The following is a 21,778-nucleotide window of genomic DNA, read 5'->3' as shown; positions in this document are numbered from 1 at the left end:
GGTGAAGGTCCTGAGAGTCGGGGCGGTTCCTCATGCAGGACAGCGTTCCTCCCCAGCTCCCACCATTCTTCAGTCCTCCACCAGCCGTGTGGATATGAAACTGCTTTCAATTTCCATGGGGAGAAACACCCAAAAGGACGTGGGGCACACCAACAGGTTTGGACTGGTGCAGACACCAAGTGGTAGGTAAAGCTGGCAATCAGAGTTCTATCACACCCCCCTCGGCCCCCCACCCCACTCCCCACCCCCCGCCACGTGCACACAAACTCACTCCCATGCTCGGGGCTGCAGCTTCTTTCCCATCACCTGCTGCCGCCGCCTGTGTAGACAGCCTCTATTCTCCCACCCTCAACCTGGCTTCACGGGCTTGCAAGCAGTGTTGACTCACAGGCACCCCAGGCAAATACAGGCACAAGAACCCTCAAACGTCACACGCACGGTGAAGTGTGTGTGTGCCTGACTGTGAACCTTTGTCCTCATCTGCACACACGTGTGTCTGACAGCACGGACGTGCCTGGTTGGCGAGAACCAGCCACTGCTGGGGTGTGACAGCAAGGGGTTAAGGAAGTGGCTCAGGAGGACTGAGACAGCAGCAGTGCCTTCCTGGAGGCGGTGGGACCCAACCTCAAAATGCAGATTTCCCGTGTCCATTTTCACCTTTTCGGGGCTAATCCCGTGAGGTCAGGGCTCATCTGCACAGCTGTCTGTGTATGGTGGCAACAGCAGATATCACTTCAAGACACCTCGGCTGGCTGAGTTCTGGGTGCACCAGACAGAGGGAAAGAAAGGAGTAACGGCAGCCACGCTGTGTATGCTGACACAAAATCGTCTCTAAAATACATTTCCAAGAGGAAGGGGCCGGGGAACTGCCTTGGCGCTGTGCCCTCTGCTCTGGTATATGATGGCTTAGCTTTTGCCTGTGCTACTTTTCCAAGAGGTTGAAACTGTCTTTGTGAATGCTTTCACATAACACCGTGAGACAGAGAACTGTCTATCAGGACTTCAAAGACGGAGGCCAGATCATCTACACGGGCAGAACATGCACTCTGCAAACCAGTGACACCTGCCTCCCCCAACAGGAAAACCCGAGAATCCTGAGGACCTCATGTGCCCCCCGCACCTCTGCTCCTGGGAAGTTCCTCAGTGGCAAAATGAGGAAGTTGATCTAAATCATCTTTAAATCTGGTTTCTGGTACAAAGACCTGTGATTTTCATTTAATCCAATTTCCTCCCCCTTATAAGCAGAGTGCAGCACAATGGTTCTCGGAACATTCTCCGCAGCACACCAAACACTCTCAAGCCATCCATTCAAAAATAATTTTACACAGAAGCATCCTTTAAATATATTCAGAGCACAGAATTTATTGAACATTATATGGAGACAGCTCATATGAAAGTTTATACCCCGGCAGGGCAGGTTTCATCAGACCGACACGGAACACGTGAGGACTCGCCGTGAATGGCTCTTTCAGTCTGGACACCGCAGAAATACGTTTCCTTCCCTCTGGGAAACGTAAAGTCAGCCATAAAACCATGGATTTATCACACATCAGATAACCAAAGTGCATGACGATGAAGTCCTTTCCTGCTCCGATTCTGTAAATGAGTTCCACATCAGAACAGGAAATACAGCTTAAATGCATAAAGGAGAGATGATGAAAACAGCAGCATTCTAAAACATCTCGTGAAATACTCAGTCCCTAAAATGTTGACGTACACTGAGGTCGGAATGAACACACACAATCACAGGCTGCAGAGATCTTTGAGATGAGAAAGGATGGGAGGCCGGATGGGAACGGCATGCATTGTTGAGACTGTTTTTCAGATGGGGAGGGGCGGTGATGGGAACACTGTCTCGTGTTTGTTATAGGAAGTTCCAAATGCCAGCAGTTCATATATTTTATTTAAAAAATAAAACAGAACAACAACAAAAGAAACGCCAGCCACAAAAACGAGGCCCATTGCATTTTGCATTTTTCTACGTAAGTGCGCAGATAACCACACTCAGGCCGCTTACCAGTGACGGCACACACCAGATGACTGCTGCAGATTACCTTCACAGCACCTCATCCGGTGTGGAAAATAGAGAATGCGTTTTAGAAACAACTGCTACATGGATCCTGGACAGAAGACACTTTTCTACACATCACAGACAAAAAAAAAAAAATCTGACCTTTGGAGCCATGTAAAAGACTCAAATGAGAAAAGGCTTTTCTTTTTTTTCTTTTTTCTTTCTTTCTTTTTTTTTTTTTATATAAATGCTGCACTGAAGGGCTAGCAGCTGAATTTAGTTTACCTCTAAAAAGCAGAGAGATAGGAACACAGGCGGCCCGTCCATAAAAAAGATGGAGGCCTTATTGTGTTAAAGGGGAACTGGTGAGTCGATGTGTGGAACGTGTGTGCTAATTCATCATCTTCGTAAGGCATGTAAGCTCTGCATTCTTGTTAGCAAGGAGGCTTAATGAGATTGTGTTAAAAAGAGCTGCTTTGTCTCCCATAGTTGGTGTTTTCTGAAGGGAGACAGAAAGTAACGTGTAATCTGCTTTATTTCGGCCAGACGTGGCTTGTGAGCATCAGAGAAACGGGACTGTGGCTGCAGCTCCACCGTGCAATGGCCCTGCCAGCTCCCGAGGCTCATCAGGATGCAGGCGGGAATGCAGGGCAGAGCATCCATCCTACACCCACATCCATTAGCGAGATGATTAAACCCGCATCAGGCCCTCGCTGCAATACAGCAACTGTAATAGGGCATTGTTACGGGATCAATGCTTCCTGGTTCAAAATAAACATCAGCATTTATACGGCAGCAGCACTTGTACCCCACAGCTGTGCTTCTTCCCAGTGACATCTTTTCATCAGTGTAATCCACACTGTGGCAACATTCCAAGGTATCATAACTGCAAATATCTGTGGCAAGTTGGATAATGGCTGTGTTTTTGTTGCTAGTTTTCCTTCCTCTTCTCAAGAGCGGGTGCACACATATTCTAATAAATTAATCCCATTAAGGAAAAAAATCTAAGGTAATTATTACATTCGTCAAAACCCCCTTTCCTCCACCTTCCCCAGATCTCTCTTAACTCTAACACAGAGGTGTTTGTGGTGTGCTGTGCCTTTGAAGTTTTCATATAACTGTAAAGGGAATAAATGAACGGGCGTGAAGACTACAGGCACAGCTGTGGAAATGGCTGTCATCCGCTTCCTTAGGGGTCTGGCTCCCTCATGTACCCCAAATAGTAAATCCTCAGATGCTGAGCATGCGGTGACCGTCGGAGGGCTGGGAGCCGGGCAGGAATGCATTTACAGCTACCTGCACCCGGTGTTCCTGTGACAGTCGACTGTCACTTGCTTATGTATTTCTCCATAGGTTCAGAGAGAGCCCCGATACAAGCTCAGCTGCTTTCAAACCTCAATAGGCCACTTCTATAATGCCAATTTTAATGAACTTCTCTCATTCACATTTAATTTACAAGTTATAAGGCGCCTCCAGGTAAAGCAACCTTACCTCACTGAGACACAGTGGTAATTTTCTTTCTAAAGCTCCCCGTTCATTCCCCAGGCACATACATGTATTCATCACATGGGATGTGTTCAGGCCACGCCAGAGCCCTGGCTCGCCCTACTCAGCCTGGAAATACCAGCTAGGTCACGGCAGCTGAGGTGCCTGACAGCAGATATCTTCCTCCACCTCGCTCCTTCCCTCCACCGATCCCCAGATCTCGAGCAAGCAGTGTCTTGCGTGCACATGCAGGCTGGGGTTCATTCAGCTCAAAATGAAAAGGCTGTCCAGCTCAACGCACAGGAGCTCTTGCAGCCCTGTGTACAGGGCAGAGCCTAGCGTGAGGTTGTGTGGAGGTGCTCCGCTGCAGCCTGGATGGCGTTGACAAAGGCTCCTATCACACACAGTAGCTCTGTCTGGGAGGGAAAAGGCCTTCTCCACATCCAATCAGGCCAGGGAACCCTGAGGGAGCCGGTGGGCCACGACCTCAGAGCTGCCCTTTGCGTTGTTCCCAGAGAGACGGCAGGGCCGCAAACGCACCCATCCATCTACGCTCTGCAGGGGACTTTTAAACACAATTGCATTTCTGCTTGGCTTTGAAAAGCGTTCTTTCTCAGTAACAGCAAACATGGCCAGGTGTAATTAGGATGAGTCTGGTACCTTCCGGTTATTCACAAAGTTTTACTCAGTCCCTCCATCATAGTAGACAGACTCCAAAGGAGCCATGGCCATCCCTGCGAGCAAAGGGAACACTGTCATCCACACTGGAGAAGGTCTGGGGAGCATACAGAATGACCTAAGTCACAGAACTGACTCTCGGTGCCCCTGTCTCTCCCTTACCACAAGGACTTTGCAAACCATAACCAGAAATCTGCACTTGGGCCAGTGATTTGGAGGAACTGAAAAGGACAAGTGATGCCACATTTTGGCATGGACTCCGAGTTTGAAAACACGAAGATTTGTGTGCAAAAAAAAAAAATAAAAATAGAAATAAATACAGGCACCATTTGGGAACTGTCAAGCTACTACTACACACGGCGCATATGTGACACACAAGCACACACGTGCACATACAGGGCTTGTTTTCAAATGAATCCGAAGGGCTCTTTAGCTGTGAGTTCTCACTGCATGCGGCTCCGTCTGACTCAACACAGCCTGCAGGCTGGGACACGGCTATCTTCACACGGCAGTGCTGCTCCTCAGATTTGTTTGAGAGCAGTTAGGTTTTCACGGCTCACTGGAGGCCCTTCATCCCCCTTTCTGTGTTATGTAGGTATAAGCCGTCTCTCTAGGCATAAACTGTCCACTGGTAAAAATCAATTTTGATTTTATCAGTATTTATTACTGCTGGTGCCAGCAGTTTAAAAGACCAGAGACGGAAAACATGCAAACTAGGAGGAGAAAAAAATTAAAGCCAGGGCCTCACACCGACAGATAATAGTGCCTGCTGTCTTTAAGAGGTGCTCTGTATCATTCCAAGCTTAAATTATCAACTTAGAAATTCAATCAATAGCAATTGATGGGGCTCAGCTACTGCGTCCATCTGTGAGCACTGTGGCTGTTGCTTCCAAAGCCAGGACACCCAACCAGGAGGGGCAGTGGGCCCAGTAACTACGGAGGACTTGCCCGGGCTGCTTCACGGCTGCCATCCTACAGGGTCTCAGTTTTACACCTTCCAGAACATCTGACTCTGCCCTCTCTGGAGACCACAGACTCTTAGGACAAAGAGACACACTCACCTCCTTTTTGCCTTACTCAGTTTTTTTTTTTCCTCTCTGAAAATTAAAAAAAAAAAAAAGATACCCCAAATGTGCACCTCTCTCTTCAGGGTCCCAAATATAAGCACTCTTCTGTCAAACACCTCTCTCTCTCTCTCTCTATTCCAGCGCATTTTTTACTGATGGGGGTGACTTGGAGAATTACCTACTCTGCCTTACTAACCTCCCTACAGTTTCCATCTTCCTCTCAGTCAAGAAGCCTCACCAACTACCACACCATGCCCAGACAGTCCTCCTCAAGGAAGGACTTCCAGGGCTGTACAAAGGACAGCCATCTGTGTATCTCAGGACTTGTTGTTACCGCTGCAGCAAAAGCGTCGGCAACCTCGGGCCAGCTAAGCGCATTCTCACAGCACACAAACAATCGCCTTCCACGGCTCTCACCACGGCAGCTCCCGGACATGCTGTAATCTCGACATCTGGCTGTGCCTCTGAAGAATTTTTCTAGCACACATGGCCATCCCTTAAGAATGCTTGCAGACCTTAGCGCTGGTGTCAGGGAGCTCGATGACGACCCCCACAGTTCCTGTTGGAGGCCCTGAGTTACTCTGCTCTCAAAGCCTGGAAGGGCCAAAAGCTGCAGAAGGATTCCCGGCAGCACCTTCGACTGTGAAACCTCAGTTCACCATGGAAAGCCAGGCGGCAGGTCAGACTACTCAGCTCAGTCTTGACCTTCCCTTTCTCAGGTACATGGAAAGGATCCCGGAGACTATGGTGTACAGAAGACCAGGGCTTTCTCAGCGTTTCCTGAGAACACCTGGGGTCACTCAGAGAGGAAGCTACATACTCAGACTACCTAGACTCCCATCTCACCGTCCCGAAGCTCCAGCTGGCCAGTCAGGCACAGCAGCAGTGTGGCTCGAGTATCCAAGCCAGTCTTCCTTTAGATGGGCTTGTCCTGTCAGACATAGGTCTGTCACTGAAGGGCCAAGGTCACGGGAGAGAAAGAACAGCGGGCCTGAGATGGCAGCAGTTTTATTTTCTATACTGTTAGCTGAAGCCAACCAAAACTATAATAATCAAAATAATAGTAATCTATGTGTGTGTGTCCACACAGATGTGTGTACAGTCAAATCATTAAACATGTGTTTCCCACTGATAGAGCTCATTTTAAAGTCAACCTTCCATAGCACACTAACGATGATTAATAATAATAATCCCACACAGCAAATGTGACAAAATGACAAAAGAACTCTTAATTTGGGGCTTTATTTTAATTTCTTCTTTTAGGATGCTACATAGTTGAGCAGAACTGGATTGGTCTTTTACAGCATGAAATTAATTCACAGTCAAGACTCTTCATTACGAGCAGATGGGTTTGCTGAGGCACTCTCCCTCCCACCTCTGTACCCGTCACCCTCTTGCAGCCTGACTCACTCGTCCTGAGAAGGGCAGGTCAGACCTGGCCTGTGTTCTAGATGAATGAGTAGCAGCGGAGAGTGAGGGAAGAGCAATCCAGAAGCCCGGGTAACCCAGAGCTGACTGTCTCTACGAAGAGTGTCCCTCCCCAGGACAGCTGTTACTGACCTACAGCAAAACACTTCCTGGCAGACTCAGGCTCTCCCCACCCCTTGGACCTCCAGAGACACGGAGCCACAGCGCCCACAGCAGCACCAGCCCTCACTGGTACTATGCAGCCAGGTGACGTACAGGCGCAGCACTGCCTGTACTCTGGTGACAGTAGGAACACATGAGATGAAATACATTAAATAAGTTAAATATGCATTACACATCTCTGGTAACAGCTCAGTGTCACTACATGAACCAACAGTAATTTAGCTTGGTCCCTTTAAGAGAACAGAGCACAGACTTTATCTCTCACTCATGACCTACAGCTACACAAGATGTGGCCACCATGCAATGCGTTTTGGCTTCCCGTGGCTCTGCATGCCTGAGGAGCCAATGGCCTGGACAGAAGAGCAGGCCTGGGGAAGCCGCCTGGGTGAGGCCAGGCAGCATGCGGTGGCTGTGGAGGGACAGCACACTCCACCTCGAAGGACTCACGCTCCCACAGGCCAGCCCCAACATGTGAAGAGGAGCTTCTTGCTTTAAGAGAGGTGATCTAGGAACATGTGCCAAGGCCTACCCGAGTTTAACATGACAGCTACAATATGCCACTGTGGTGAGTCACGGTGCCCCTCAGTAACAGACCATTCTTCCCCCATCCATTTACTAGACAGTTTTAACTTTCTAAAAGATCATTATATTATGCTATATTTGTGTGTGCATTTGTGTGTGCATGGGGAGGGGTATTTAAAGGCAAGACCTGTGAGATGTCATCATACATTAATTTCTTTTTACGCATGGTTATGATAAATTTAAATCCCATGATGTGGTAGATCCATCAATCCAATCTGCCATCCTTCGCATGCGGCCTCTACAAGGCAATCTTCCCTATAATGACACCAACAATAAAGAACAAAACCACCAGAGCCAGCAGCCGGGCGCTGAGGCCTTCCTCCTTCCCGGTAGCAGCCAGAGCCGCCATGGGGCTGTTGCTCTGCAGCGCCTTCCTCACCCGAAGCCCATCTTCTTCCTAGGAGGAATAAGTGCACATTTCAAAAGCGGACCATGGCTTGGCAGACATGATCCAGACACAACGCAAAAGCACATGGAAGCCTACAGAGAAGCCACTGCCAGGATCCTCCTGGCCTCAAGGTTCTTCCTACCAGAGCTGCTGGCTCCCTCCTGACACCAAGCTGAAGGGCACCCTCAGCTTCCTATGAACCTACAGGAAAAGCTCTCGGGCCGAGGGTCGGAAGGAGGACAGGCTCTCTGGCCATATCTTGACCTCTTCTCTGCCTATCTCCAGATCTGACCTCTGCCCTGTCCTGAACCTACAAGTTTGTCCAGCCAACTCATTCCTGCTTGAAATCTCAGGTACTTCTCAAGACACAAACCACAAACAACTATTCAGTGGGGACCTGTAAGCCTGGCAAGAGATCTCGGTAGACTACTGAATCCAATAACCTTGGAATTTGAAACACATACTATGTGCACCTGCTGCCATAGCAGGTGAAGAGGAAACCTGCATCTGCCCACCACAAATACCTCCTAACTAATTCATGGCTTCTCGCTTCCACACCCACCACGCTCCCAGGATGGTTAAGGAACAAGGCGTCTGTTTTCCACCTGCAGGCTCCTCTAGTCCCCTTCCCAAGCCTACGGCTACACAGGGTAAGCTCCAGGCTGCTCCATTCTGAGACCTCCCACATAGTTGACACTCTCCAACCTTTTCCTCTGCTTCTTTCTTATCTGCCAAGTGCCAAGTACAGTCTTCCCATGATCTGCAGCTCTGTGGGCCCACTAAGGACATAGGCTGTAACCATCACTGCCTCGTCACTCCCTCAGCCTCACGGACAGGGAGCTCCCCAAGGCAGCCTGCTCACAGCTGAGCCACAACACCTGGCACACAGCAGATCTCACCGAACAAGAAGCCAGTGTCTGGCAGGATAGAGCATCCTCCCGTCAAGATGGCTCTGACATTATTTTAAGAGATATTCTGCTCATGGGCAAGGCCAGCACCACAGCCTAGTGATGAATGAGCTCCAGCGTTCGATTAACTTAAAAAAATGGGCACAGCAAAATACAGCATTTATTTTATTGGGTTTACATAGAAGCTATTCCGACCTATAGATCACTGTAAGTGGTGCAGAACTCTATTTCTGAGGAGAGATGCGCTCAAAGAGAAGCTTTTGCAAAGGAAGATGCTGAAGCCACTTCCAACCTGCCATCCTCCTACCTCTGCCTCAGAGCTGGGATGCAGGGGGGTCGGCTTAAGCGAGTGCGTTCTATGCATTTGCTGCCACAGCGGGCAAGGAGGGGAAACCTATTACATGCTTGGCTGGCATCATCAAGATTAAGAACAAATAGGCCTCAAAATTTAAGCTGTAACAAAAGCTCCTATAATCAGATGTTCAGGTCTATCCACATCCAAGACAGACAGATCCACAGTGCTCGAGCTATAGGTCAGTCAGAGAGACACTCAACAAAAAGGCCTGAGAAATGGGCCTGGAGTGGACAAGACCGTATGCAAACCACATACACAGTGACACGGGCTGCCTCTGGCCTCCCCAGTCCAACCTGACACACCCACAGCCTGGCCGGGTGCCCTGAGCTGCAGCCTCAGTTTCTCCTTTGTGCCTCCACCTCTCTATGGGGCCAGTACCATGCTTTCTTCTCACCACCACCAGAGCAGCCTGAGGAGCGTCTACTGCCCACACCGACTTGAGACTTCTCAAAACTCATGTGCCCCTATTAACAGTATGAGCAGGATTTGGCCTCCAACCTCGATCACTCAAGGGCAGCCACAGTGGGCTCTGATAGAGCATATTCAAAGAACTGGCTCAACCCAGACCAATGGAAGTGGGAGTAAACAACCGTTTGGCAGGTACGATCCAAACACACTTTCAAGAGCCCCAAAAGAAAGCTTTGCAAATGAGCCTTGGGGAGGAAAAAGCAAGCAAATGCAAAGACACAAACCCACCCATGCTGCCCACCCGTGCTGCCCGCCCGGCAAGCAAGGGCCAAGCAAGGGCGTTACCTTGAGCTGCCTGCCCTCCTCCCGCAGCCTCTGCACCTCCCCCTGCAACCGCTTGCATTCTTCCATCACTTTCTTCACTTCTGTGTCATCAAGGGACGACGTCAGGGACTTAGCAGCCGCTGGTGCTTCTGTCTTGGATGCACTTGTAGGTATAATTTTATTTATTTCTACATCATGCTGTTCAGAAATAAATGAAAGCCCAAGGGTCACCAAGTATGTAAGAAAGGATTTTATGCAAAGTAGTTCTCAGTACACAATACATGAGGTAGCATTTCATCCACACTGTAAAATGTCACATTTATTTTTTAAATGTATCACTTTATCTAATATCTTGATAATCTAGAGCTACCGGGCCCTAGAAATTATGAATAAGGGCAAATAATGAAGTTGGGCTGAGGCTAATACTTCAAGGAGGAGAAAAAGGGCCGCGCATATTGCACCATCAAATTCCTGCCATGCAAAAATTAGCATACTGCAATTGTGCAAGCTCAGGAATTATCAGCTGCAAATTACCTCTGCAGGAGAGCTGAGCATCCCAGGCCTCTGGGGGTGGGGGGTGGGGAGTAGGAGGCCCAGAGAGTGTTACACATGGGCCACCTGGGACAAGGAAGAACGAGCTTTGAGTCAGCCATGCCTCTGTCTGGGGGAGACCACACACTCCTGTGTCCCCTGCATAAAATGGGCCATGCTCTTGGAATATGAGCTAATCAGTGGAAGCAGGGTGAGGAGTACGCAGAGCTCCTGTCTCTAGTTAACAGTAACAGAGACATGGTGGCCTGAGGTTCTGGGCAGCAATCTGAAAATCAGACACCCAGCTTCAATTCCCTTCACGTCCCACTCAACGGGGAGCTCTAGAAGGCAGAATCTAGGCCTGCACCCTACTTATCATGGGGCTGGGGTCAGGATCCATGTCTCCCTGTTTCTAAGTTAACTCTCCTACAACAGGATGCTGTTCTCTCTCCATTCAAAGAACCAGGATGGCAGTAGCTTTTGACAGAGCAGAAGAAAACAGACCGTTCTGACTGCAATCAACAGCATTCTGTGAAAGACACTGCAGAGCACTTTCCCTGCCCAGCTCTCTCCATCACTGGCAGGGGCCTGCAGATCACGCACGGCTTTACTTCTTAACATAATTTTAACTCTCCTGGCCAGTTAGAAAGGAAGTGGACATCGGTATTTGAGATGTCACCGCCTGTCTTCTACTGGTCCACGGTGAAGGCCCAGATGAAGTCAGCACAGGGAGAGAAGGGGCAGACAGGGAAGGAGAGGACGAGGGGGCTCCCAACGGGGCAGGGGGCACACAACAACCTCCATGAAATCTGGAGGTACTGCTAGCATCTAGGGAGCAGGGTATGGATGGTGAGTGGGAACTCAATGCTGGATACCCCACAGTGCACAGGATGCAAATGCCAGTAGCCCCGAGGCCAAGAGAGTCTCATCTCAAGGCAGAGCTGCACTGACGGTCGGTGGGGAGCGGGGGTGGGGAGCAGCTGCTGAGGAAAGCAGGCCAGGGCGCTCTGAGAGTTTACCACCTGTCTAAGCACCGCGGTAAAGGGCAAATCACTCCACTGTGGTCTCCCCACTTTGCCAAGCAAAGACTCCCTGGGATTCATGACCTCAGGAGCCAACAGGTTGCTCCTCTCAAGGGGAAACTTTCAGTTAGCTGTTCTCTGCAAGTCTTTCCCAAGGTTGATTTATAATGCCAGCTTATCTGTTGACTTCAGCTTCTTTTTTTCCTTCATACATTAGAGGAAGGAAAATAATTTGCCAGCTTGAATCTTTGTTTCACAGGAGATGGCATGCAAATAAGTATCAGCTTGCAACATTCGATTACTGTTAACTAGAGACATACTTACTGGTTTAGCGTTTTCTGCTGGCAATTCAAACACACATCTAAGTTTTGAATCCATAAGGTCTTCCGGTTTTGCCTCCTTCCACTAAAACAATTTAAATTTAATAATCAGGGTATTATCAAGCTGCTGGAAGAATAATTCTCCTCCTATAACTGACAATTTCAGAAAAATACTCTTAATGAGAAAGCCCTGATGTATATCAAATAAAGAACTTAAGTCTTCTGAGATTTCAATATTTTTAACATGACAAGATTAAATGCATGAGCTCTCCTGAATATTTATCACACTTTGCAAACCCTGCAGTCTCTGTCTGGCTCCTTAGAGCCTGCCCAAGCTCGCCCATTGCTACTTCATGGGCAGCACAGGCCTGGGAAGCATGGCTGAACAAGGGTGCCTCCCACCTCACCCCCGCAAAGGCAACCCCAGCTCTCCTTAAGGAACTGTAATCTTCACGACAGGGCGTACATGCCTAGAGAGCCGGAAGATGAGGGTTTAGGCCCACTCTGTCAACCACCAGTGTGTCACATCCACCAGAGCCACGCCACCACTGTGGGGCACATCCACCAGAGCCACGCCACCACTGTGGGGCACATCCACCAGAGCCATGCCACCACTGTGGGGCACCAGAATGGCCCTGCCCAAGCCACCCCACCTCCCAGTGAGGGCTGTGCCCCTCACTAACACCTCCTCTCAGATGAGGAGGAAGGGTCGAGAATGACAGGTCAGCAAAGCAGCAAGGTGACACCTGAGGGAAGCGAGGCACCGACCCTCCCCCTCCCCACCACACAGAGCAGCCAGGGCAACCCACTGGTCCGGTCCCAGGGCACTGCCACCCTAACGATGGCAGAAGTCAACAGGATGGCACCCAGCACTCACAGGACGCCGGAGAGCACTGAGCTACACAGGAAAACACCAACACACAAATGCTGCTCTGTGCATGTGTGCCCCCGTGTGAGTCAGAGAGGATCATGCAAGGGCCAGCTCTGGGTTCTTAATGCTGGTGACAAGAGGGCAGATGTTCAAGCAGTCTTAGAGAACTGCCTGCAAACCACAGTGCAGACAGACGTCCACAGCACCTGTGCCGACTCACCAAACTGCACCAAGAGCAAGACCGTCAGCAAGCAGTAACATCACCTACGCAGGACCATTCTCGTCCCCGAATTTGAATCTGAATTTAATGATGATGATCCCAGATTAAGACGCTCCTCCAAGCCCAATGACCTGCACCCTAAAGCCACAAACCAAGGTGCAGGGAAGGTCCTCCGCTGGAATATCCAAAGGCCACTCGAGTGCTCAGAGAGCACTAAGATGGGAATTAGCCTCTTTAGGCTCCTGACAACTCCAGCTCACTGTCAAGTGCATCCAGTACTATGTCAGTGAAGAGTGTCCATACTCTACAGGGCTCCAGGGACTCAGCAACCTTGCTACAGGCCGCCAGCACAGGAAAGTCTGTGACTGCTCAGGAGCGAAGTGTTCACACAGCACATCGAGGCAAAGGTGATCAGGCGTTGCTCTCCGTTTCCGGCACACTGTCAGCTCAAGAGCAACAACAAAGGCTCTCCTAGTCATCGGGCCTGCAGTGGGGGAACTGGCAGTCACCTCCACGCAACTCGGCTTTGGCTCAGGTGGGCACGTCCACAGTGCCCTACCAAATGTGCCACCCAAACACTTGAGACAGTTATAAAAACAACCCACGGAGAAATCGAAGGCCGCTTTGTCAACCTGCAGTGCCTGGCCCCTGATTACTCAGGGGAAGTGTCAGACATGGCACACTCTCCTCAAAACCCTATGGGCTGCATTTTTATTCCCAATTCACAGGTGGCTGAAACCTCAAGAAGAATCAACAAAACCTGCCCAAGACAGACCACGGCATTAGTAAAGGCAGGGCTCTGCTTCGGGATCAAGACGGCTCAGCCCCCACCCCTCCAGCTGTACCACAGCAGAAGGCAGACATCCACTTTCCGTGCCTGTCATGTGTTCCCTTCATCACACAGACTAACACAACACAGGGCAGGAAATGAAAGGGCAGAGAAATGTCTCCAGGGTCAGTCTTATGACAAGGTCTCGCTCCAGCTCAATACTTGACTTAACTAACTTCCTTTTCTGCCCCCAAGGTAGGCACCAATGAAGGCAGCTGGTTTTGCTTTCCCAAGCCCTAAGCAAAGGCTGCATGGGGACACCAGCAGGAGACAAGCTTAGCACAGATACCCCTGACACCCTCGACATCTCTGGGCTGGCTGGACCCTGAGGACCGCTGCTCGCTGTGCCGCAGACGGGGACCGGCAGCACCACCTTTGGGGAGAACTGCCATTCTATTCTCTCTTCCTCCAGAAAAAAAAAAAAAATCAATATTATAAAATAGTGTTTATTTATAAGAACAAAGGCATCTTAATTTTACCAAAATTAGAGACATTGTTAAACGTGTACTCAAGCAGAGGAAGGAGGAATGAAAATGAAGCGGGCTGTGGGTGTAGCTCAGAGAGAGTAGCTGCTTAGTATGAGCAAGATCAGAGTTCAATCCTCAGCAAAGAACCCAAAGAACTGTGCCGACCAAGTAAAAGAGGAAAGCAATGCAGGGGAGTGTCCACGGGAAGGCGGGGGCATTTGGTATTCAACACAAGCACATCCTTCTGGGTTTGAGGGGCTGGAGACAGGTCAGAAACATCCTGTGGTGCAGGAGAGAGGGAGGAAGGGGTCCAGGAGAGCGAGAATTGTGGCAAGTTCAGTCCATCGAGTCAGAAAAGAACAGCCATGTAAATGTTAAAGCTGTTCATCAAGTTAGGAAAGCCATACAGGACCAGAGTGCACACCTCCCTAACAGCACAGGTGCCGTCAACAGGGAAAGCACACACCCGCCACGCCTGCCTTAGTGGACTGGAGAGGAGAAGGAGAAGAAGCGTTCGTACTTACTACTGCCTCCATATCAGAAGTGTCAGGTGGAGCAAACATAGACTGAACCATAAACTTGTGTTTACTTTTCTCATTGGGATCATAATCGAAAGGCTGTAACATCACTGAGAAAGAAAATATTTCATTAGGAGGGTCAGAACGTGGTCATCAGAGCCGTTTGTCAAGTTAACACACTGTGGAGCAAAGCGACTTCCCAGTTCTCCCATCCGAACCCCGAGCAAGGACATGAGCCAGCAGGGGTGGACAGTCTTCCCCCAACTCTTCAGGGCAGCAGCTAAGCCCAACAGCAGGTGCTAGCTGAACTCAGGGGCTGTTTAGGACGTGGGGGCCCGAGTCTTGATAACCCTGGCCATGCACTCCCACACAGCCACCCTGACCTGTCTTACAGCCCTTACTGAAGACATAAAATGGGAGAAAACACCAAAGGCCTATTTTTCTCAGGAAAACATTGCCAAATGATCTTTTCGAGAAGGAAAACAGAATAACTCAAAACGTTTCAGGATGGTTTTCGCTTCTCTCCACCCCATTTCCCACGCAGCTCATCAAGGTAAGGCTTGAAATATGACTTTGCCAATAGAATTCTGGAGATGGCTTATAAGCTGGATTTCCCACAGCAGGAAAAACAATTCCAACTCTTGCTCCACCCCCCACCCAGAACCCAGAGAAAGCTCACCCAAGGACCCATGGACTGGGCACCCTGCTGTACTCTCTCCTACTCTGATATGCTTCCTTGGACCTATTTCCTAGATGACTTGGGCCAAACCCTGTGACATGAGGGTTGCTTTGCAATATGCTCTTTGCTGCACAGCTTTAATAAGCCCTTCCCTCAGACCTAAACTGACAAGCAGGGGAAGCCTCAGAGAGTCAATGTGGGCCTAGCATCTCCTTGGGCCAGAGACTGGACCTTGCTCGTCAGTACTATCATTACCTCACTCAATCTGTAAGAGGCAAGCACCGCCGAGTTATTATTCAGTTGTCTGTTTTTCAGATGAGAAAACTAGAAATGGCAGCTAGCTTGCCTCACTCACATCACAAAGGCACACACACTCAAATCCAACGGGTCTGCTTCACAAGTCTGGTCTGCTCTCAACACATCAAGGGACACCTGTCCTGCCCTCCCAGTGTGCTCCCCAAAGGCATCCACCTTCTAGATGGGAAGTCAAAGGCTACACAGTAGCACATTTAACAATGAAGCCAGGGCTCTAGCCTGGCTCTGACTCTCGGGTCACAGTTCCAAACTATGGTTCCTCCCCAGTCTACCTGTAGATGGTGGCTCACATCTTTAATCCTAATACTCTGGAGGCAGAGGCGGATCTCACTTTGAGGCCAGCCTGGTCTACACAGCATGTGCAAAGCCTGGGTCAACCCTAGCACCAGAAAAAAAAAGAAGAAGAAGAAGAAGAAGAAAGAAAGAGAGAGAGAGAGAAAGAGAGAGAGAGAGAGAGAGAGAGAGAGAGAGAGAGAGAGAGGAAGGAGGGAAGGAAGGAAGGAAGGAAGGAAGGAAGGAAGGAAGGAAGGAAGGAAGGAAGGAAGGAAGGAAGGAAGGAAGAAAACACTACTTGTCTGCTACAGAGCCATCTAAAGACTCTATTAACTTCCTGTCTGGGTGACACATCCACCACCACAGCACCACCACACACTGAATGAAGGAGACACGAGAATTTAGTCTATTAAGACGTCAAATCTGCAGAAGCTGTCAACAATGTGAGCCTTCTAATTTCTGGAGAATAGCTACTTTCATAAAAAGAAAAAATACTACCACAAACATGTAATTGATGGATTGTAATTTTTAAAGAAATTAGTCCTTTTTAAATTTCTAATATAATAAATACCACTATAGCTCACAAAGGCCCACACTCTTGGGGTGTTCAACTGTCAGCAGCACAAGAAGTCCAAAGACTATATACAGAAAGAACACAGCCACCACATACACGGCCTTTCTGGCCCTTTCCAGAGGTGGCCCTTCTGACCCTTTCCAGAGGTGGCCCTTCTTGAGACAATCTAAAGAGAAAAGAGTTAGCTGAGGCCATGCTGGAGCCTGAAGTCAGCACTGGTGGGGCTGATCAGAGAACCTAGGCCAGGAATGGGAACCAGGGCCTCTGGCGGGGTCGTCTTGGAAGCTCTGGCATAAGGTAGAGAGACCTGCCCCGCCTCCACTGCAGAAACAAGTAGAGAAGCAGCTGCCTACCTCCCACTGGCTGTCCTTTGTGTGTGTGACACTCTACAGACCCTGGGTACACCTCAGGACCCCACACCCTCTCCACACAGCCCTCACGTACACCACCGAGTTCCTGTCCCTCAGCTACCACCGTCTCATGTCAAATCCAGTTTCAGCTGAAACTTTATAAGAACATGACAGAATAAATGTTGGTCAGTGCTAGTTCACTGCAAATTGTGGCACAAATTATGTACTTTTTCCATGACAGGCTATAAAAGAGCTTCCCATTAACTTAATTTATTTCATTTAAATACCAAAGACACTGATGATAAAACCCTAAGTGAGCCGTCCCTCCTTTCAGAACGCATCTGCTGACAGAACATTAAAGAAGCCTGTTACCAGGAGACGACCTGGGCTCAGTCAACCCCTCACCCACCCGGTGCTTCGGACACAGAGCCTGCTGCATTAGACACCAAAGTGGGGCCCTTGTGAAGAACCTCCAGGGTCACGAAGCACTGATCGATCAGACTTCCTTCAAAAGAGAAGGAAACAGGCAGCAGCTTAAAACACACACGGGCTTGGAAAATGACGACCTGATTAAATGCAGCATAAAAGCTGCTTCCAGGGCACCAGGCAACCACTGACCACTTTCATCTGCACCACGGTTGGAGGGGGCGAATAAGGAGTCTAAAGAACACCGCCACTCCGCCTCAGTTCTCACCTGGAAAAGTCTCCATGTTCAACAAGCCACAGCCAGCTCTGGCCCCCACTCACTTTCTTCCTCCCAACCAAAGGCTCTGCCAACTTTTTCCCTGTGTCATCCCCACCAGATTAGCCCAAGCATCCCTTCTAGACCCAGGAAGACATGCCACCAGCCCCCCACAGCACTCAGATCACAACTTCTTAGAATAGCAGCTACTGCCCATGCAGAAGACAGCCAGCTCAGTTCCTCACGCCCTCTGGGCCTCCTCCCACACACCCCCTGGTCTTTCCAGGCCAATAGACCTGCTTCTGGACCAGCAGGTATGCATCAAGCTCTGTGTCCTGCACCTTGTGACATTCTCCACCATTCCCAAAACCTTCCCTCATTCCTACGCTGCCCCATATCCTAGCATGCCCTTCGAAGAATGGTTAGCCAACTTCAGCATGTACCAGAATTGCAAAGGAGCCCTTAAAGAGAATCTGCTAGAGGGGGTCCCGCTGAGAACCTGCTCCTGGAGAACTGGGCTGTACTCTTTTTCTGGAAGGAGTCATGCCTGTTCTTACCAAGGGAAGCTCACTCACTGCAGCCACTTTCTACAGACCCCATGTGCACCTTCTTGCCAATTTGCCTCCCCTAGGTAAACTGAGTCAAGGACTGGAGGTTTGTGGAACTTACTCAGGTGTTCAGATGCTCCCACTGGCTGCTGGTGTGAACACTCTTCCCCTCCTACCTTCAAAGCACCCTATATCACACTCCCTTTAGAAATGTTCAAGGGAGCTCAGTGGTGGAGGCACACGCCTTTAATCCCAGTAATTGGGAGGCAGAATAAAGGTGAGTTCGAGGCCAGCCTGGTCTACAAAGAGAGTTCCAGGACAGCTAGGGCTACACAGAGAAACCCTGTCTTGAAAAAACCAAAATCACAAGAACAACACTAACTTAAAATAATAATAAATAGGTAGATAGGAATGTTCAAGGGAAGAGATTCCCTGCCCTCACCCAACAGGCTCTCCTCTCTGCTCTCCCTTCCTGCCATCTCTTCTGGCTGCCTGCTCCCTCCTTGCACAGTCCACATATCAGAAGACCACGATCTACCTACCAAACTACATTTATGAAATGATGGCACCACCGCTTTTTTTAAACAACCAAAGTCAAATGTGAGCTTCTTCAGCTAAAGGTGATCAGCAAGGCTGTAAATGATGGAATACTCACCTGAAACAAAGGAATGGACATTGCAGCTGACCCAAGCCCTCACCATGAGTAAGTTCATTATTTCCTTCCGGGGTCTCAGAATGTTGACACTGTGACTACCTTCCTGGGCCTGCACTACTCAAGTCTAGCAGGTGAATAACTCATTCCATCTGGTTCTGAGAGTGTCGCCGATCTAACTCTGTCCTCCGTGGGCCTCTCAGCTCAGGTAGCAAGCACCTGGCAGCCTGCTCCACTTGTTTGTGTAGAGGCCACAGGGCACACGTCACCCGTTCCTTGGGGTCAACAGAAAGGAGGCATGCAACAGGCTGTTTGGGCCAACACCAAGGCTCGCTCACTCCTCATTACGAAGGCTTTCTCAACTGCCTTCCTGTGCTGTAACTAACAGCAGGACATAGCCAGGCCTCCCTTTGGGCCTCCCAGTTTAACTACGCCCCGTCACTCCCATAGTCTGTTCAGTAAGACCTGTGAGCCATGCCTGAGGACTGACCATCTGACACACAGAGGCCAGTGTGTTCTAAGTCCAGAGACTTCCCATACCTGGCAACCTTCATCTGTTCTCTGAGTGCTCATGACCAGTATGCCAAGTACTCTTGCTACTTCCTCTCCCAAGGTTGCCGCTCAAGCCTTCTCCCTGCCTTCTGCAATGAGCTAGAGACCAGAATGGAGTAGTGAGATTACCAAGAGCAGGATGGGACTTCCAGGGGAGCCAAAGGCATCACCTGGAAGGACCAGACGGGGGGGGGTGGGGGGGGGGCCCCGGCGGCTGCGCGTGTTTACCACTTCGCCCCTGCATCACCTCGCAGAGCCAAAAGGTACCTTCCAGCTAAGTGTCCCCTGCCCAGTGTTCTGGGTCCTGCCATTTGATCATCTTCATAAAGTATGGACAGTCCTCCTAAGAAACCTGAATCCTATAGCAAGCTTCAAAAGGCTTTAAGCACAATTAAGCTGAATTTTTGTTGGTAAAATATTTTAAGCCATAAACTAATCTGGTGAAAAGATTGGGGATTTAGCTTAAGCAGCAATGCAGGCTGTTCTTATCTCAGAGCAGTAAAGACTTCCAGTTAAAAGTCTGCACTTATCAGAGCCTTCCAAAGCAACGATCAGATCCAAGGAAGGATGCCATGTTAAAGCCCCCATGGCAGCCTCTCTATACACACTGGAAGATGCACAGCAGGCTGCTTCTTTTGTCAGCAGACTGGGAGCACTTTTACCCTGAGATTCAGCACCTGAATGCTGCAGCCCACGGCTGGCGAGTCCAATGTCAGTAAACAGCAACATCCATCTGAGCCAGCACCATCTTAAACGGATTAATAATCAATTCCAATACTACCCAATTACATTAATTGACCAACGTCTCCATCCCAGGAGATGCTGATATTCATTCTGTTACTGGAAGAACTTTATGGTTTAAATGTGATTAGAAAGAGTCCTGAAGGGGCTGTCAGAAACCAACGCTGCCCCTCTGTGCTCCAAATTTCAGTTTAAAGTACAGATTCAGATACTGGGAGACCTATGTTTGGCTTTAATCCATCTTCAATCCCAGGGCACACAGAGTAAAGTGAATCTGTACCTAAATCCTGGTGTCTTTAATGACTCTACCCACACCCCCCATGGATATTCTGCATGTGTAGCTCACTTGGCACAGGGGCAGGCAATGGGAATAACTGAACTGCAAACGGAAGTGCTCACCACTTGGTGGGATTAGAATTCACAGAGGTTACACAAACACTAAACTTACTGTCATATTACAGGAAGCCTAAGTATTTTTGATGGGCCCATAATTCTACCACTTCACCTGCTGTACATGCTGGCAAACATGGTTTGGAATATTAATGGAAAGTCCCTCATTATTAAACTGCAGCATTAAAAACAAGATCTGCCACCACTAACAGCCTTCCACAAAGACATCTTCAGAAATTACATACGCTAAAAACATTTTCCTGCCACACAGTTTGAAAGATCTAAATTCTGTAAAACCACTTCCATCTGCTTCAGATGGATGATGAAGGCAAAGGTCCTACCCTCCCTGTGTCTGAAGTCTCTGGGAACTCAGTTTCCCTCCGGCAAGCTCATCTCCACATGCCTGCGCTGCCAAGGTACAGAGCCACGTGTGCAAGCCCAGCTCAGAAGGCCAGTGCTCATCACGAGCATGTGTCCAAACTCAGGCACTCTGGGGTGACCACTCGCTGCGCTTCCTATCACAGCAAGCAAACTGTGCATCTGAGCTACACAGACATAAAGACAAAGGGAGGCCCAGGGCACCTCTACGGGAATCTACGGGAATGTCCACATGTCACACTTCACTGATACAAAACCTTAGGCTATGCCTCTGCCCAACTGTGAGTAGGCTGCCTAGGTTATTGAGAGGAACCTCACGCACATGGATTCACTGTGTTATGAAGAAAGCAGCACGGCAGGTCAGAGCCTGAGCTTTGGAAGCATGGTGTAAGGTCCTTTGAATGCCAGGTTCACTGGCAAGGCCAGCAAAGCACTCCAGGGCGTGGCTGAGGATCACTGCCTATGCCTGCCGCAGCCAAGATGCAAGATGCAAAGCCTTTCAAGCCCCAGCCCTATCATCACCACTCCCACCCCCTCCAGCTCACTCACTCCATCCGTCTCTCCTCCCTTCTCCCCTCCCTCCTCTTTACATGGATGATTTATAGCCTCCTCTAATAGCTAGAGCCTCCCAAGGGTCTTCAGAAAGGGAGGGGTGCACTACCCCTGCCTGTCCTTTCCAGGTATCCTGTGACATTCTGGGTGCTAAGCAGGACCATGCTGATAGGATTTGCAGTTCATCTGATGGTCACCGTTTTGTAAATTACATGTGAAAATTCACTCATAAACGTATGTTTTATAGGAATTCAGGAGGGCCACACATTCATAAAAATGCATAGAATTCCTTTGCTTTTTGAAGGCAATGCAAACATTATACAATTGGTCTCCACCCAAGCCTGCCTGGCTTTGTGCATTTATAGTGGCACCACTAGAATGTGCACATGTGACCAGGCTGGCAAAAGTCAGTCACAGACTCAAGGACAGATCATATGAAGCAACAAGTGGCTGTGAGCACACCGAGGACAGTGGTCTGCCGGTGAACCTGCCTTCTCCAAGGACTCTGACTTACCATG

General features: G+C 49.4%; 1 protein-coding gene across 1 annotated transcript in view; it reads right to left on the bottom strand.

Moving 5' to 3' along the window:
• Window positions 1–1,342: 1,342 nt before the first annotated feature.
• The window catches only part of Vapb (VAMP associated protein B and C), a 41,728-nt gene continuing 21,292 nt past the window's right edge, over window positions 1,343–21,778 (bottom strand). Inside the window, exons 3-6 of the mRNA XM_028893803.2 lie at window positions 14,581–14,684; window positions 11,674–11,754; window positions 9,818–9,994; window positions 1,343–7,810 (exon numbers count right to left, since the gene is read on the bottom strand). Of these exons, the coding sequence (XP_028749636.1) occupies window positions 7,652–7,810; window positions 9,818–9,994; window positions 11,674–11,754; window positions 14,581–14,684 (521 nt within the window). The 3' untranslated portion in view covers window positions 1,343–7,651. The remainder of the gene's footprint in view (window positions 7,811–9,817; window positions 9,995–11,673; window positions 11,755–14,580; window positions 14,685–21,778) is intronic.

Source organism: Peromyscus leucopus, chromosome 4 (genome assembly GCF_004664715.2).
Source record: "Peromyscus leucopus breed LL Stock chromosome 4, UCI_PerLeu_2.1, whole genome shotgun sequence".
NCBI classification, from domain to species: Eukaryota; Metazoa; Chordata; class Mammalia; order Rodentia; family Cricetidae; genus Peromyscus; species Peromyscus leucopus.
Note: the sequence above shows the minus strand (reverse complement) of the source record. Positions and strands in the feature narration are given on the sequence as shown.